Source organism: Sus scrofa, chromosome 2 (assembly GCF_054392235.1).
Source record: "Sus scrofa isolate SSC_HxYL_T2T_F1_AM1 chromosome 2, Sscrofa_HxYL_maternal_Yorkshire_Landrace_v2.0, whole genome shotgun sequence".
Classification (NCBI taxonomy): Eukaryota; Metazoa; Chordata; class Mammalia; order Artiodactyla; family Suidae; genus Sus; species Sus scrofa.
Genome location: NC_139384.1, coordinates 77,572,254 through 77,589,908, shown reverse-complemented (window position 1 = coordinate 77,589,908; position 17,655 = coordinate 77,572,254). Strand labels below are relative to the sequence as shown.

The window sequence follows — 17,655 nt, the reverse complement described above, 5'->3', positions numbered from 1 at the left end:
AGCAGGTCATAGATGAGCTGACCTCCAGAGCACTGGTAATACTACTCAGCCATAAAAAATTACTAATAAGGCCATGTGCAGCAACATAGATGCAACTAGGGATTCTCATATTAAGTGTGGTAAGTCAGAAAGAGAAAGACAAATACCGTATATGCCTTATATGTGGAATCTAAAATATGGCACAAATGAACCTCTCTATAAAACAGAAATAGACTCACAGAGGTCGAGAACAGACTTGTGGTTGCAAAGGGGGAAGGGGATGGAGTGGGAGGGACTGGGAGTTTGGGGTTGCTAGATGCAAACTTTTAAATTTAGAGTGGGTAAGCAGTGAAGTCCTACTGTATAGCACAGGGAACTCTAACCAATCTGCTGTGATGGAAGATGATGGAAGATAACATGAGGAAAATAATGTATTGATATACAAGACTGGGTCACTTTACCATACAAACATATTGACATAACATTGTAAATCAACTATAATAATTTTTTAACAAAGTGAAAATAACACAAAAATGTGAAAACAACTCTCAGTTAGTGGAATCTCTCCACGGATGTGAAAAAAAAGGACATTAGTTTATTTGGTTGCTTTAGACAACCAAAAATATCAAGAACAGGTCAGCAGAAGTCAGACTTGGCTCCCACAATGATTTTTTTTTTTTGGCCCAGTTTACAGGCCCAAGCTTGGTTTCATCCTCAAAGCCTCAAAATTAAAGGAATTAAAGGGGAGGCAGGTTCCCCTTTAGGAAGCCCACTGTTGTTCCTCAAAATGGTAACATCTCTCAAGAACAATCCTTGGTGATAAGTTGATTCCAATAGATGCCAGCCCTGGAGTAGGCTTGGACTCTTCTTTACCATGATAAATATCTATGTATTTATATTTGCCTTTCCTGCCTGCAGTGCCTGGGCAATCACCACCATCCAAAGACTAGCCACAACGTCCAATTTCTTTATGGTGAAGAAAATATGAAGACATCCAGGAATTCCCAGGTGGCTCAGCTGGTTAAGGATCTAGAGTTGTCACTTTTGTGGCTCGGGACACTGCTGTGGTACAGATTCCGTCACTGGCCTGGGTAATTCTGCACGTCATGGGCATGGCCAAAACAAATCAAACAAATAAATATGTCCGCTAGTCCTAACATATCCTTCATTACCTGAAGTTGATCAGCATCCCATACCTAGAGACTGGCAATTCTATGATTCCATTCCCACTCTCCCTATTTGTAATCCAACACTATGTCCTGGCACCAGACTTGAAATTTTGTTCCCTTTCAGTCAGGTTTCATCACCATCTGGACTCTTGTGTTTCCAACTCAATAAATTCACCTGTAAATTAGGCAACTAGACCCAAAGACTTATTAGCACCTGATCAGTCTAATACTCTGGGGCTTGCCATTTTCCTATCTCCAGTGATACATTTTCATAGCTTATCTGCAAATGTACTAAACATATGGAAGAAAGTTCAACCTCACTAATAACCAAATAAATAACTCACCCCTCAGTGTATTTTCTATTTGGACATATGACAGGATCTGATAAACTCTGAGATCTAGAATTTAAGCTCTATGAGGGTAAAGAATCCTGTCTTTTTTCCCCCCTTCACTGCTATGTTGCAGATACTTACAACAGCCTGGCACACAAATGGTGCTCAGTTAGGACTGTCAAATAAACACATTTGATAAGAACTAACAAGTGTTAGTGTTGATAAAAGGCGGTGTTTCTTTTTTTTATAGCTGCACCTGCAGCATATAGAAAATCTTGGGCTAGGGGTCAAATCAGAACTGCAGCTGAGGCCTAAGCCAACTCAAGCTCCATATCCTCAGCTTGTGGCAAAGACAGATCCTTAAACCAGTGGGCAAGGCTAGGGATTGAACTCACATCCTAATGGCGACTAGTCAGATTCTTAACTCACTGAGCCACAACAGGTACTCCAATGCATTATTTCAGAATTTCTCCTTCAACAATGATGAGTCTGTACTTGAAGTGGCTGGTATCAACACGCAGGACTGGAAATGCAAATAGAGGGGCCATAATGGATAAATAAAAGGAGGGGGGTGTGGAGAGTAGAATTGAGGATAATCAAGCAATCATCATAAGAGGTTAAGACAAAGTCCTCCCAAGGCCAAATTCTGACCAGTGCCACTAATGGAGTATCAATGAGAAACACAATTCAATGTGATTAAGAGGCACAATTTCTTGAGACAACTTCTGTTACCATTGTCAGCTCAAAACCCCTGGACCAGTGTTCCCATCACTGAACTCAGGGTATTCTCCCAAGAAGATTTTGTAGAGCCCCCTTGATGTCCCTGTTCCACAGGCTGTAGATGAAAGGGTTCAGCATTGGGGTGACCACAGTGTACATCACCAAAGCAACCATACCTCTCCAGGAAGATGACTCAGAGCTGAGATACACACCAAGACCTGTCCCATAGAACAAAGAAACCACGGACAGGTGAGACGCACAGGTAGAAAATGCCTTGTATTTCCCATGAGCTGATGAGATTCTCAGGATTGAGGAGACAATTCAGGTATAGGAGCAAAGGAACCCTGAGAAGGGAACAATGCCAAGAAAGCCAGTCACCAGCTATAGCAGGATGTAATTGACAAGTGTGTCTGAGCAGGCAAGCATGAGGGCCTGAGAGAGTTCACAGTGAAAGTGTGGAATTGCCCAGTTGGAACAGAAGGACAGCCGCAACATCAGCAGACTCTGGATCAGGGAGTATGACAAACTGATGACCCATGACACAAGAACCAGTAGACCACAGAGATGGGGGGTTCATGATGACGGTGTAGTGCAGAGGGTGACAGATGGCCACAAACCTGTCATAGGCCATCACAGTGAGAAGAAAAGTATCCATACCTCCAAAAACCATGAAAAAATACACCTGTGTGATGCAGCCCGCATAGCTGATGGCTTTGCTCTGTGTCTGGATGTTCACCAGCATCTTTGGGATGGTGGTGGAAGTGAAACAGATGTCAGCCAAGGACAGGTTGGAGAGGAAGAAGTACATGGGGGTGTGGAGATGGGGGTCCGAGCTGATGCACAGGATAATGAGCAGGTTCCCAAACACGGTGACCACAAACATGGACAGAAAGAGCCCAAATAAGATGGGTTGCTGCTCTGAGTCTTGAGACAGTCCCAGGAGTAAAAATTCTAAAACACTTGTTTGATTTCCTGGTTCCATGTTGCTGATGCCTCAGCTGGATGGCTGAGGAAGGGAAAGAACATGAAATCACCACTGAACAGAATCTAGAGTCTCTCTACTTCTTTAATTAGAGTGGGATGGAGCAAGAGTTTGGGGTTAGTGGATGCAAACTATTAAATTTAGAATGGATACGCAATGAGGACTCACTGTATGGCAGAGGGAACTATGTCCAATCTCTTGGGATAAAACCTGATGGAAGATGACAGGAGAAAAAGAATGTATATTTATTGACTGCAGCACTTTGCTGTCCAGGAAAAATTGGCACAACTTCGTAAATCAACTATACTTCAATATAAAATAAAATAAATTTTTTCAGAGTATAGTTTTCACTTAGAAGGTTGTATTAGTTATATCCTGAAACTAATATAAACAAAATCAGTTATACATATACCTATATCCATTCTTATTCAGATTCTTTTCCCATATAGGTTATTACATGGGATTGAGTAGATTTCCCTGTGCTATACTGTAGGTCCTTGATATCGATCTATTTGTGGATCTTATGGTATATGTCAATTCCAACCCTCTCTACTTCTTTAATTTCTTGAAGATATGGTTTTGGTATAAAAGCCTTAACATGACAAACTTTAGGAACCCTACATTCTGTTATTTGTGATATACAGGATTTTATAATGATGTTTCAACCACTGTACCTTGTCCTCCGAGATACTCATCCATCCTCTTTGTCTCTGGCTTAGAATCAAGTCCTCCAATGCTCTTCATGGGAGTGTAAATTGGTACAAGCACTACTAAGGAAAAAATTGTGGAAATACCTCAAAAAACTAAATATAGAACCACGGTATGGCCCAACAACCCCCCTCCTGGGCACATATCCAGACAAAACGTTCATTGAAGAAAATACATGCACCCGTATGTTCATTGCAGCTCTCTATATGCAATAGCCAAGACTCCGAAATACACATGTCCTCCAGTGTTCATGGAAACACTATATACAATAGGTGAGCCATGGAAACAACCTAAATGTCCATTGACAGAGGAGTGGATAAAGATGTTGTACATATACACAACAGAATGTTACTCAGCCATTGAAAGGAAATAAAATAATGGCATTTGCAGCAACATGGATGGACCTAGAAATTATCACGCTAGGTGAAGTCAGTCAGACAGTGAGACACCAACATCAAATGCTGTCACTTACATGTGAAATCTAAAAAAAGGCCACAGTGAACTTCTTTGCAGAACAGATGCTGACTCACAGTTTGGAAACCACGATTTGAAAAAATCATGGTTTCCAAAGGAGACAGCTTGGCGGGTGGGGAAGTGGGCTGGGAGTTTGGGATGGAAATTCTATAAAATTGGGTTGTGATGATTGTTGTACACCTATAAATGTAATAAAATTCATTGAGTAATTTCAAAAATAAATAAAATATACAAATGAAGAGGAAAAATGGGAGGAGTGATAGAATGATTTCTTTGGGTCCCTATGGACTTCAAAAATTCTTCTGAACATAGCAAATTTTTTCTTGTCATTCCTTTTATGATGTTAAATGACAGTAATACAAACTGCTGCCAAGGACAGTACACAAAAGTAAATTTAAATTAATTCAACCTGACAAAGAAGCACTTATCCTCATAGTTGACCACTGCTTAAAATTAAGAACTACATTATAGAATAACACATAGACACCTAACACATATTGACACATTCTGATGATGATGATATAACCATCTACCACAACTGAAAGTCATTCATAAATTTAAAATTGCTTCCCAAGTCCTTTGTGGCTCAGAGAGTTAAGGTCTGATACTGTTACTGCTGTGGCTTGGGTTTGATAACTGGCCCAGGAATTTCCTCACACTGCAAGTATGGCCAAAATAAATTAATTAATACAATAAAAGTGTTTCCAAAGGGCAGGGAGTTATAATATAAGATGTGTTGCTATAGGTGAACGTACAACCCATAAAGAAAAAGAGGTTATTTCCCTAAATGATAAGGAAAATACAACTCAAAGTAACAGGCAGTATCATGCCAAGCCCTGAAAAAGCAGTCAGATTGACAGAAGTTATCAATAAGGTAAGCACGCCTGGTCTCATCATCACCAGCATTTAATTCACTCTAGAGTCTGGAGACTTAGGAGCCACAAATCTAAAATCTTTAGGAATTTTTTTATTCTTTTTATGACCACACCTGCAGCATATGGAAGTTCCCAGGATTGGGGTCCAATCAGAGCTTCATCTGCCAGTCTACACCACATCTCATAGCAACACCAGATGCTTAACCCGATGAGTGAGGCCAGGGATTGGAGCCACATCCTCATGGATTCTATTTGGGTTCATTATCACTGAGCCAGGATGGGCATTCCTCTAGGAAATGTTTATGAGATGCTCTTAGCCACTACTCATAGCCCTGTCCCTGGAGTTAATTTACTGCTCACAAAAGCCTCCTCCATGTGCTTGAATACAAACCTCTCTTTCTGAAAGTGCTTACTATGCCCAAATGGATCACCCTTGTGATAGCAGGAAAGAAAACCTGGTTGCACTGGTGGATGGAAGGATGGATGGTGAGAGATTTCCAGAAAGAAATTTGGTATGAAATCCAAATAAACCTGGGATCACCAAGGTGACAATATTCTTCCTGGTCTAGGGTTAGTGAGCTGGAATTACAGGGAGCGACGAGGAACATTTATGCTTTCAGGGACATCCAGGATTGACGTCTCAAAGGAGCTAATTAAATAAATGTTCCTAGTGTTACCCTACTTCTAAACAGCTTTGCCCTTGAGAAAGACATAACCATAATAAAAATGGAAACTGTGTCTGACAATTCTATTCCCAGATGGGAAAATTGGGGACAGTCATGATTATTTGCACTTGGGAGTTCTCCTCTCCTCAAGTATGAGGAGAAAAGCAAAAAAAAAAAAATAATTAATTAATTAAAAATAAAAAAGAAACCACGATGGGGATAAAAGACTTATATGCAAAGAACTATAAAACATTACTCAAAGAAATTGAAGAGGATGTAAAGACACAGTGTCAGATTTCCATTGTCAAAAAAAAAAAGAAGAAGTGGATGTAAAGAAATGCAAAGATATTCCATGCTCCTGGGTTGGAAAAATTAATATTGTAAAAATGGCCTTACTACCTAAAGCAATATAAAGATTCAAAGCAATACCTATCAAATTACCCAGGATATTTCTCACAGACTAGAACAAACTATCCAAAAATTTATATGGAACCACAAAAAACCCAGAATCACCAAAGCAATCCTGAGAAAGATAAACCAAGCATGAAGCATAACTCTCCCAGACCTCAAGCACTATTACAAAGCCACAAGCATCAAGACAGTGTAGTACTGGCACCAAAACAGACAGACAGACCAATGGAACAGAATAGAGAATGCAGAAATAAACCCTGACACCTGGGTCAATTAATCTTTGACAAAGGAGGCAAGAACATAAAATGGGGAAAAGACAGTCTATTCAGCAAGTATTGCTGGGAAACCTGGACAGCTGCATGCAAAGCAATGAAACTAGAACACACCCTCACACCATGCACTTAAATAAACACAAAAAGGCTGAAAACTCAAATATAAGACAAGACACCATCAAACTCCTAGAAGAGAACATAGGCAAAACAATCTCTGACATCAATCTTATGAATATTTTCTCAGGAGAGTCTCCCAAAGCAACAGAGTAAAAATAAAGCAATGGGACCTAAACAAACTGGCAAGCTTTTGCACAGCAAAGGAAACCAAAAGAAAATAAAAAGACAACTTACAGAATGGGAGAAAATAGTTTCAAGTGAGGCAACTGACAAGGGCTTAATCTCTAGAATATATAAGCATCTTCTACAACTCAATAGCTAAAAAGCCAACAACCCAATGGAAAATGGGCAAAATACCTGAAGAGACACTTTTCTTAGGAAGATGTACAGATGGCCAACAAACACATGAAACAATGCTCAACATCCCTGATTATTAGAAAAATGCAAATCAAAACTACAATGAGATACCACCTCACACCAGTCAGAATGGCCATCATTCATAAGTCCCCAAATAACAAATGCTGGAGGGGCTGTGGAGAAAAGGGAACCTTCCTGCACTGTTGGTGGGTATGTAAGCTGGTACAACCACCATGGAGAACAGTATGGAGCTATCTTAGAAAACTATACATAGAACTACCATATGACCCAGAAATCCTACTCTTGGACATATATCTGGACAAAACTCTACTTTAAAAAGACACATGCACCCACATGTTCATTGCAGCACTATTCACAATAGCCACGACATGGAAATAACCCAAATGTCCATTAACAGACAATTGGATTCGGAAGATGTGGTTTATATACACAATGGAATACTACTCAGCCATAAAAAAGAATGAAATAATGCCATTTGCAGCAACATGGATGGAACTAAAAACTCTCACCCTGAGTGAAGTAAGTCAGAAAGAGAAAGACAGATACCATATGACATCACTCCTATCTGGAATCTAATATGCAGCACACATGAAGCTTCCCACAGAAAGGAAAATCATGGACTTGGAGAATAGATTTGTGGTTGCCCAAGGGGAGGGGGAGGGAGTGGGGTGGATTGGGATGGGGGTTAATGAATGCAAACTATTGCTTTTGGAATGGATTAACACTAAGATCCTGCTGTATAGCACTGAGAACTTGTCTAGATACTTACAAAGCAGCACGACAATGGGAGAAAAAATTTATGTGCACATGTATGTGTAGCTAGGTTCCCATGCTTTAGAGTGGGAGAAAAATATGTTGGGGGAAATAACAATAAAAAATAAATTTTAGAAAAAGACTGCTTAAAATTAGGAAATATATTGTAGATTCATATACTGATAACTCACACAAATAGATACATTCTGAAAATGTTACACACCCATTTACGAGATTTTAAAGTGATTTGTAAATTTTAAAGTGTCAAAAATAAATTAGTAAATGAAATAAAAGTGCTTCCAACAGTCAAGGGGGTTGTAATACAATATGTGTGGTTGAAGGGCCATTAATCACATCTAAAGAATGAGAAGCTATTTCCCTAAATGACAAGGAAAATCTAGCTCATACCGAGCCCTGAAAGGGCAGTCAGATTACCATGGAAGTTACCAGTAAGAAAAGAGTGTTTAGTCTCCTCATCAGCATCATTTAATGCATCTAGGGTCTGGAGTCCAATTTGGAGCCACAAACCTAAAATATTTATGAATTATTTACTAGATGTTCTTAACCAGCACTCATGTCCCTGTCCCTGGAGTTACTTTACTACACATAAAAGCCTCCACAATGTGCACGTATACACACTCCTCTTTCTGACAGCACTTAGCCCAAATGGATCACCCATGTGATAACAGGGACAAAAACCTGGTTGCACTGATGGATGGAAGGATGGATGGGGAAGAGAGCTCCAGTAAGAAAGTTGATATGAGATCCAAATACACGTGGGATCATCAAGATGACAATATTCTTCTTGGTCTGGGGTCAATGTTATGGGAACACAGGGACAGACAAGGAACATTCATTCTTTCAATGACATCCAGAGTTGAATTTTCAAAGCACCTAATTAAGTAGATGTTCCTAGTGTGACTCTACTTCTATACAGCTTTGCCCTTGAGAAAGAAAGAATCATAATAAAAATGGAAATTGTGTTTGACAATTCTATTCCCAGATGGGAAATTTGGGACAGTCATGCTTTTTTTTACATTATGAGATCCCCTCTCCTTAGGCTTGATGTCATGCATGACTCAGGAGTCTCTATGAAAAATATTCCATTGGAATCCGAACCATTTGTTCTTTGCCAGTTGATATCCTTCAATAACAATTATATAGGTCTGCCTAAGACCCTGACAGCACCCTAAATTAAAGAATTACTCTGTCAGATATGAATATCTGAATATATTTTTCATCATATATAAATATATTACTCATAATTATATGAATAATACAAACACTGTTGCTTCTCTACTTTGTTACTCATCCTAAAATAGAGACAATAACTCTTACGTCAGGGTTACTACTGAATGAACTAATAATAATAAAGAGTGTGGTACTCACTGTTAAGAAAACTTATCAACAAAATTAATAGCAGTGAATACCACACTCTTTATTATTATTAATTGATTTAACTGTAACCAAGACCTACAGATTATTATCTCTATTTTAGGGATGAATAACAGAGTAGAGAAGAAGATCAATTTGCTGCAATCATATGTCAAAAATATCAGAGTTTGGATTGTACCAGATACCTGACTTTAGAATAGATACACATGTATGTGTAACTGGGTCACCATGCTGTGCCCCCCAAAATATATATGTATATAAATGATAAAAAACAAAATAAAATAAAATTGTGATATGGGAGTTTGAAAATAAAATGGTGCCTTAGGAGTTCCTGCTGTGGTACAGTGGGTTAAGGATTTGACTGCAGTGTCTTGGGTTGCAGAGGCCTGGGTTCTATACCTGGATTTAGTCCCCAGCTGGGGGCAGGTGGTTCAAATATCTGGCAATACCACAGCTGAAGCTTGGATTACTCTCTGATCGAAGAATTTCCATATTCCACAGATGTGGCCATGTAATAAAATTAAAATAAAATAATAATATGAAATAATGCATCTATAAGATATCGGGGGGAACACAAGTGTAGAGTTAGAACAAGTTGGTTTTCACATGGTAAAAGGAGATCTTTTCATCTCACTACATGAAGTAAATCATAGGTGAAAAGTGTCCAAGACAGCAAAGCGGGAAACCCTGAGCTCACTTTCACCCACAGGAACACTGAGTCCCTGGGTCAGAGAGCCATGGAAGGGAAGGGCTAGAGCTGCTTGGGGTCTTAAATCTGTAAGGTCCTTCTATCATCCATTGGTAACAGCTCTCCAGTGAGTTTTTCAGGGTGTGCAAAGCAGGCAACTCTAAATGGCTTCAAAGGTGATTGTTTGAGCTATTTTTAAAATCTGGATGCCTGAAAGTTGAGTTTGGTGCTGACAGGCTTTTGCACTGAAGAGTGATAACCCACAAGGAAGCTATAAACATCCTTGGGGGCCAATAGACAGAGGCCATCGTTGGCTCATTCATGTAACAAGAGCAAAACATTTCCGAGGGAAGTGAAATCTAACATTCTCTATCTTTACTTCATATACTTTCTGGTGTCGGGGAGGCTAGGGCTCTCAGTGCAAGAGCAGTGAGAAATCCAGGAAAATTTCATTTCCCCACAAAGCCGTAGAAAAAAGCTGTCCTATTGAACTTTTGTTTTTTGATAATGAAAATGTTTTATATCTTCATTGTCCAAATATGTTCCTGGGCACATGGGTTAGTGAGTGCTTGAAATGTGGTGAATAGTCATGGGTAGCTGGTGATTACCATCTTGGACTGCACAGAGATAGACTATGAGGCAGCTCCAGAGATGATGGGCAGCTGAGTAAGATGAGGATATTTGTTCTGGGCGTATATCCAGACAAAACTTTAATTCTAAAAGATGCATGCGCCCCTATATTCCTTGCAGCACTATTCGCCATAGCCAAGGCATAGAAACAACCTAAATTTCCGCTGACAGATTATGAAAATGTGGTACATATATGCAATGGAATATTATTCTGCCATAAAAGGACAAAATAACACCATTTACAGCAACAGGATATAGCTAGAGATTCTAAGTGAAGTAAGTCTGAAAGAGACAAACAGTCACTATCTTGACTCCATTCTCCATCAGGTGGTTTTACTTGCTCTTAGAGTCAATGAAAGTGAGGTCATATAACAAACACACTTTCATGCCTTTCGAACACACTTTCATGCCTTTTATGTTTTTGAGGCTTGTCCATATCGTTGTACATAGCTCTAATTTGTTCTTTTTGTATTGGTGTGGAATTTTCTGCATTTTCTGCATTCTGCATAATTTATGCCACATGTCATAGTTTGTTTACCCATTCTACCACTAAGGGGCATTTGAATTATTTCCAGTTTGGTGCTGTCATGAAAAGCATTGCTATAAATATTTTTAGATCTGCTTTGTGGATGTAAGCACCCATTTCTGCTAGGCATATACCTGAGAGTTGGAGGGCTCTGCTGTAGGAGTATATTTGCACTTAGTAGAAGTGCCAAAGTAATTGCATGGAGTTATACTTCTTGTATAACTATACTAGTATACTAATAGTTTCTGAAAGTTCCCATTGTTCCAAGATTCCGCTAGATCTTGGTATTTTCAAACATTTGAGTGTTTGCCATTATGGTGGATGAATTGATGATTATCTTGATATAGCTAGTGACAATTCTCAGAGACCAAGTATAAACATCATCTGCAGAGGCAAGAGGGCATAAATGTCACTAAAGGTATTTCATGGGAAGTGGTTTCTTGTGGGCATGTAAACTCAAAAGAAACCCAAGTGATGGTCTTTTAGAACAAGAGGGACAAGTCACATGCTCAAAGGAGTCAAATATTTGGTATTTCTGTCTACCAGGGTATTGACCCTTGGTTATCATAATAACATCCCAGTCTCAGCATCCATGGTTCTTCACAGGGGGAAGAAAGACCTGCTGACACATTTCCTCAGGACCCCCTGCATGTCCTTGTTCCTCAGTCTGTAGATGAAGGGGTTCAGCATTGGGGTGACCACGGTGTATATCACTGAGGCCACTTCTCCCTTTGAGGAGGAGGGGGAGAAGGCAGAACTGAGGTACACGCCTAACCCTGTGTCATAGAATTAGGAAATGACCACTAGGTGAGACCCACAGATGGAAAACCCTTTGTATCTCCCCTCCACTGAGGACATTTTCAATATGGAGGAAATAATCTTAGAATAAGAGTAAGGAATCCCAGTTACTGGAATAATAACCATCAGGCCCGTCACAGAATACAGCACAATGTAATTGCTGAGAGCATCAGAACAGGTGGACTCGGGCACCTCAGCCAGTTCACCAAGAAGTGGGGTCTTTCCGTGTGTGTGTAGAATGAGAGATGCAGCATCATCAGACTCTGGAGGAGGGGAAATGACACTGGCAATCCAAGAGACTAGAGCCAGCAGGTTACAGAAGTGTGGGTTCATCATGATTGTTTAGTGCAGGGGTGACAGATAGCCATAAATTTGCCATAGGCCATCATGACCAGGAGGAGGTTGTCCAAACACACAAAAACTGAGAAAAAATAGATCTGGGTAATGCAGTCAGCATAGGTTAGGTGATGGCTTTGCTCACTGTCTGGATGTTCATCAGCACTTGGGAACCATGGTAGTGTTGAGACAAATATCAGAAAAGACAGGTGTGAGAGGAAGAAGCCCATGGGTGTGTGGAGATGGAAGCTGAAGGTAAAAGCGAGAATGATGAGCAGGTTCCCACACACCAAGACCAGGTACAAGGAGAAGAACAGCCCAAGGAGGAGTAGCTGGAGTTCTGGATCCTCTGAGAGGCCCAGAGGAAGAATTCCAAGACACCTGTTTGGTATCTTACATTCATGGAGCTGATAATTCTGCCATGTAACTGACAACGCAATGGTAATTTAAAAAAAAAAAAAAGGAGTCCACAAATGTAAAATGTTTTTATTATGTAAGTGACATGCCCCCCCCAAAAGAAAACAGAAAAAAAACATTTATTTTGGCTAATAAAGTTTTAGTTTTCATTCACTGGGAGCAATTATAAATGTCATTATCTTATACAGGTAACATTTTCAGGGATAATCTCTTCCCTCCTTCTGATCTGTAGCACAATTTAGTCTTTGTCTTCAACATTTGTCTCAAGAGTCCATCAGTCTCTGTGGTGTCTAGCTCAGCATCAGACGCTTTCAGGTGTAGCACATAAATGATTTGACCATTCTTCCTTCAGAGGTGCCAAAATTTGCCTCTTGGAGGATTCTGCCTTTTCCTACTTTTACCTAGTACTCTAGCACAGCCACATGTGTTGGTGGTGCTCTGGCCCCATTGCTCCCTGACAAGAACTAATTTGATAAGAGAGTGGTGTTTGGGTCAATCTGGACAATGAGCTGCACTGGAGAAACTCAAATAGAACTCATATTTTAGTTAATAATCTGAGGGGGTAGACTTTATTGGGCAAATCACCCAAGGATCCAGGGTAGAGTTGGCCAACACTATGATTGCAAAGAGTGAAACCTATGCTTCAGGACCAGTGTACTGAACTTCTAAGCTAGGTGTGCCAGTAAAGATCATGTCAAATTATAAATCCTACAGTCTGACTGCTACACCATGAATCCTGGTTTTACTCTTCACTGATCTTGGCCAAGTTCTCTGATTTCTCAGTACCTCAGTTTCCTACTTGATGAAATGGGGTTATTAATGTTACCTACTCCATAGAATGGTTGAGAGGGACAAATGAGTTCATGTCTTAAAGAACTGTGCTGGAACACTGTGGAAACCTAGAGAAATCATGGCCCAATATATTTTAGATGTTGGGAAATAAAGTCTGAAGATCTGAAGGCAGTGAGGTAAGTCCTTAGAGGAATGGGGTATCATAGAGCTCTTGGCCTAAAATAATATGGGAAGGAGAGAGAAATGGAAACAAATGGAATTGATAACCTTGGTTGTGAAGTTTCCCTGGTTGGGGAGCATCCCCTTCAAGACTGAATCATCTTTTTGTGATAGTTACAGCATCTCCTTTGGACAAATACCCAGAAGTGGAATTGCTGTCATGTGGCATGCCTGTTAAAAATTTTGAGGAACTTCCATACTCTTCTCCATAGTGACTACACAGTCCGATCAACAGTGCCTCTGGATCCTCCTTTCTACACATCCTTGCACACATATGTTATCTCTTGTCTTTTTTGTTTTTTAAATTTTACTGGCATATGGTTAACTTAAAATGTTATATTCATTTCATGTGTATGGCAAAGTGAGTCAGTTATAGACATACATGTACCCATTCTTTTTTCCCATATAAATCTACTCAATCATTTGTAATAATCTCTTCTCTTTTTGATAAAAGCCAATTTAATAGGTATGAGGTGAGGACTTGTCTTCCCAATATTGGACCCCAGGGATGGGGTGCCCAGAATGTCTTTTGAAAACTTCACTCCCCAAGGAGGTTATCCCAGCCTGTGATATATCTCCCTCCTCTTTCATGTCCCCTCCTAGGGGCATGGTTCCTGACATGATGGCTTCCTCTCCCTTCATGCCCTATTCCCTATGGATCTCTGGGGTAGAAGAGATGCTCTGAGAGTTTCCAGTGTGTACAATTACTCTGCTCATAGATTTTTTTTTTTTTGCTTTTAGGGCTGAAACTGCAGCATATAGAAGTTAATAGGCTAGGGGTCGAATAGGAGCTGATAGGGACTGCAGCTAATAGTCCACACCACAGGCACAGCAATGTGGAATCCAAGCCATGTCTGTTACATACTCCACAGCTTACCTCAATGCTGGATCCTTAACCCACTGAGTGAAGCCAGGGATAGAATCTGCCTCCTCTGAGACATATGCCAGGTACTTAACCTACTGAGCCACAATAGAACTCCCGTTCAACTTTTCTTTATATCACTTAACAACAAACTAATCCCTGCCTTCCCTAGGAGATAACCCTTGTCAGGAATGCTACATAGGTAGGATTTAGAAAGTTATATCACACCACTCTCCACATACATCCCACTCCATGTACTAGAAAAAAACAGGTAATCCCAAACATATTTTATTAGTTTTCAAGGGCTAAGAACACAAAAAAAAATGTAAAGAAAACCTCTTGAGTGAATGGATTCCTCTCTAGTTAGCATAAATCTGAAACAGGGGGAACATTTGTTCAATTTGGCCTTGGAATGGCTACAGAGTGGCCTGAGGTAGATTGAGGTGCTCTCCTAGTGTTTTAGAAACCAGGGGGTCTGCTTAAGACTGGGTGACCAGAAGCAGTAGATTAGAGTCTTCATCATATTGAGAGGATGTCCTGCCCATTTCTAGATAGTCACCAGGAAATTTTTATTGAGATCAGGTGGTGCAATGAATTTGGGATTATGGATTTACAGATGAACAGGACCTGAGCCTTGAAGTGCTTGGAGCCAAAGTTCTGAAAGAGAATGATGCCTGTGTGGTTGGCCGTATCTGAGATGCTCTCAGTAATTCCAACTCCTGGTTTTCATGCCCTTGTGCATTTCCCTCTCACTGAATGTGAGATGGAAATAGTGACTTGTTTCCAACAATAAGAATGTGGAAGAAATATTGAGGTGTCATTTCTGAGAATTGAGTAAAAAATAAATCTGTCATTCTTCTCCTTGCCTCTCTCTTGTTCTTGGGTTGCTTAGGTTGATAGAGCCCAACTGCCATGTTTTAACCATCAAGAGGCCCATGCGTCAATGAATCATAGGAATCCTCTGGAAAATATCCTGTTTACATGTGAATCCTACCAACAACCTTGAGAGTCACCTTGTACATGGTCCTCATCTAACCTTCAGTCCCCACATCCCTGGCTGACACCTTGATTGCAACCTTATGAGGTGTACTCTGAAATATTAATAAAGTATCAGTTACAAAATTAATATGTAAAGATCAATAGTTTTCTAATGTACCACTATAATTCAATTAGAGCAAAAACTTAGAAGATACATTCAAATATGCAAACAAACAAAAACCTTGAAAATCTCCACCATATAAAAGGCCAAAGTGAGCAAGGGCTAAGGAAATTAAAATAAGAAGTTATACTTGAGTCAGAGGAGAAAAATAGAAAGAGTAACATATCCTTCATACAGAAGACCTAAGGCTGTATAGATTTCATGCTTAATAAATAGATTTATAGATATCAAAATCACATACTGAGTGGTTAGATTTTTTTAAAGTCTGAGTTTCTTTCAATTTAATTTAATATTAATTTTACTTTGGAGTATACTTGATTTACAAGGTTGTGTTAGTTACAGGTGTACAGTAAATTGATTCAGTTGTACACATACATTAAAGAGTCTTAATTTTATCTTAAGATCCTGCAACTTGGAAATAAGAACTAAGGAATACAGTGGAATTGCCTCCTGAAAAGAGGAAGAACCCAGACCCTTCCAAGGACCTTCACCTTTCTTATATTTTTCCACATCCATTAATATTAGCAAGTCTCCAGAGACTGGGACTACATGGGCTAATTGGCTAATTATGAGTTTTGTGCACTGAGCCCTCAGGTCACACCACTGTGCATAATTGCTGCTGCCTGCCTATTAGTTTGCCAGTTCTAATAGTGTGGTTCTTTATCTGTGTCTCTTCCATTTGTGGACACCTGCATTCAAAATTCCCAGACTGAAACTGTCTTCCTGCAAATTCTGAGACTTCATCACACACCAGGCAGGACGGGGGCAGTGAATCTGTACTCCTTGTTCATGGTCCAGCACAGATGCAGCCCAGCCCAGTAAGTGTTGAGTAAGCCCATGATTGAAAGAGAGACTCTTAGGTGGCTGCCAAGGTGGGGGGGAGTGGAATGGACTGGGAGGTTGTAGTTAGTAGATGCAAATTATTGCATTTGGAGTGGATAAGCAATGAGATTCTGCTGTATGGTACAGGGAACTATGTGCAATCACTTGTGATGGAACATGGTGGAGGATAATGTGAGAAAAAGAATGTATAAATATGTATATGTGGGTCACTTTGCTGTACAGCAGAAATTGATAGAACATCATAAGTCAACTATAATGAAAAATTTTAAAAGCAAGAGATAAATAAAAAATAGAAAAGAGGGACTGTTAGGATGATTACTCCCTCCTCAAGATAATAACATGATAATCATAGCAGAAAGCCATGAGGGTAACAATATACAATATTTCATAATAAAGCCCTATGAAATTTATATTCTTGATTCTGATTGGATTGTGAGAATTCTCCTTCTGAGTTCTGCATCCACCCTCACTGGCTGTGCCTCTGGCTGGCATCTCCCACCAGAGCAGCATCCGGGTCTCTCTAAACTTCCCCCTAAGAAAGTCAAGTGATCATGAAACAATGATGAGAATGAGGAGGAAGATGGTATAAACTATAGCATCATGAACAGTTTTTGAGTGATTCCTAAGCACCTGCTCTAGAGTGTGTGTTTTATGTAACTTGTTTGATTTCATATGCATAACATTTCCCAAACTATAAGTCCATACATCATTATTATTATTTTAACAAGAGGAAAGGAGCAGAGCATTTAATGTAACTCATTCCAGGTCATGAGTTAGAAAAGGTTGAATCCAGGTTTGAAGCCAGTCTGTCTAAGCAGACTGACTCCAGAAACCGGGCATCTGTGCAGGCTTCCCCCTGCTAACCCACAGTCATGTCACTTCCAGGTCAATCCTGGAAGAGACTCATTGCTCACAATGCCCTTCCTTTTGGAGTTTTCTGGAGCATATAGTGGAGGGAAATAGGTAACATTTCTGCATCAACTACAGGAAAGATGTATGAGATACAGGCAAAGACACAGAATTGGCACCGGAAATTTAAGGGTAGATCCCTTGTTGATCTTGCTCCTGGATCTTACTTTACTCACTTCCTATTCCATACTCATAATCAGCCTACTCAATCAAAAAAGGAGACATGAGTCAGAATCTTTGTGTTCA

General features: G+C 39.9%; 1 protein-coding gene and 1 pseudogene across 1 annotated transcript; both read right to left on the bottom strand.

The window, feature by feature from the left end:
• Positions 1 to 2,257: 2,257 nt before the first annotated feature.
• On the bottom strand, positions 2,258 to 3,182 carry LOC100739297 (olfactory receptor 7D4-like; annotated as a pseudogene).
• Positions 3,183 to 11,674: 8,492 nt separating this feature from the next.
• On the bottom strand, positions 11,675 to 12,205 carry LOC146405485 (olfactory receptor 7G3-like). Its single transcript, XM_085011706.1, has 2 exons — positions 11,984 to 12,205; positions 11,675 to 11,803 (listed from the first exon to the last, which is right to left on the bottom strand). Exons 1-2 carry the CDS (start codon positions 12,203 to 12,205, stop codon positions 11,675 to 11,677), a joined length of 351 nt encoding a protein of 116 aa, XP_084867832.1.
• Between the last annotated feature and the right edge of the window lie 5,450 nt (positions 12,206 to 17,655).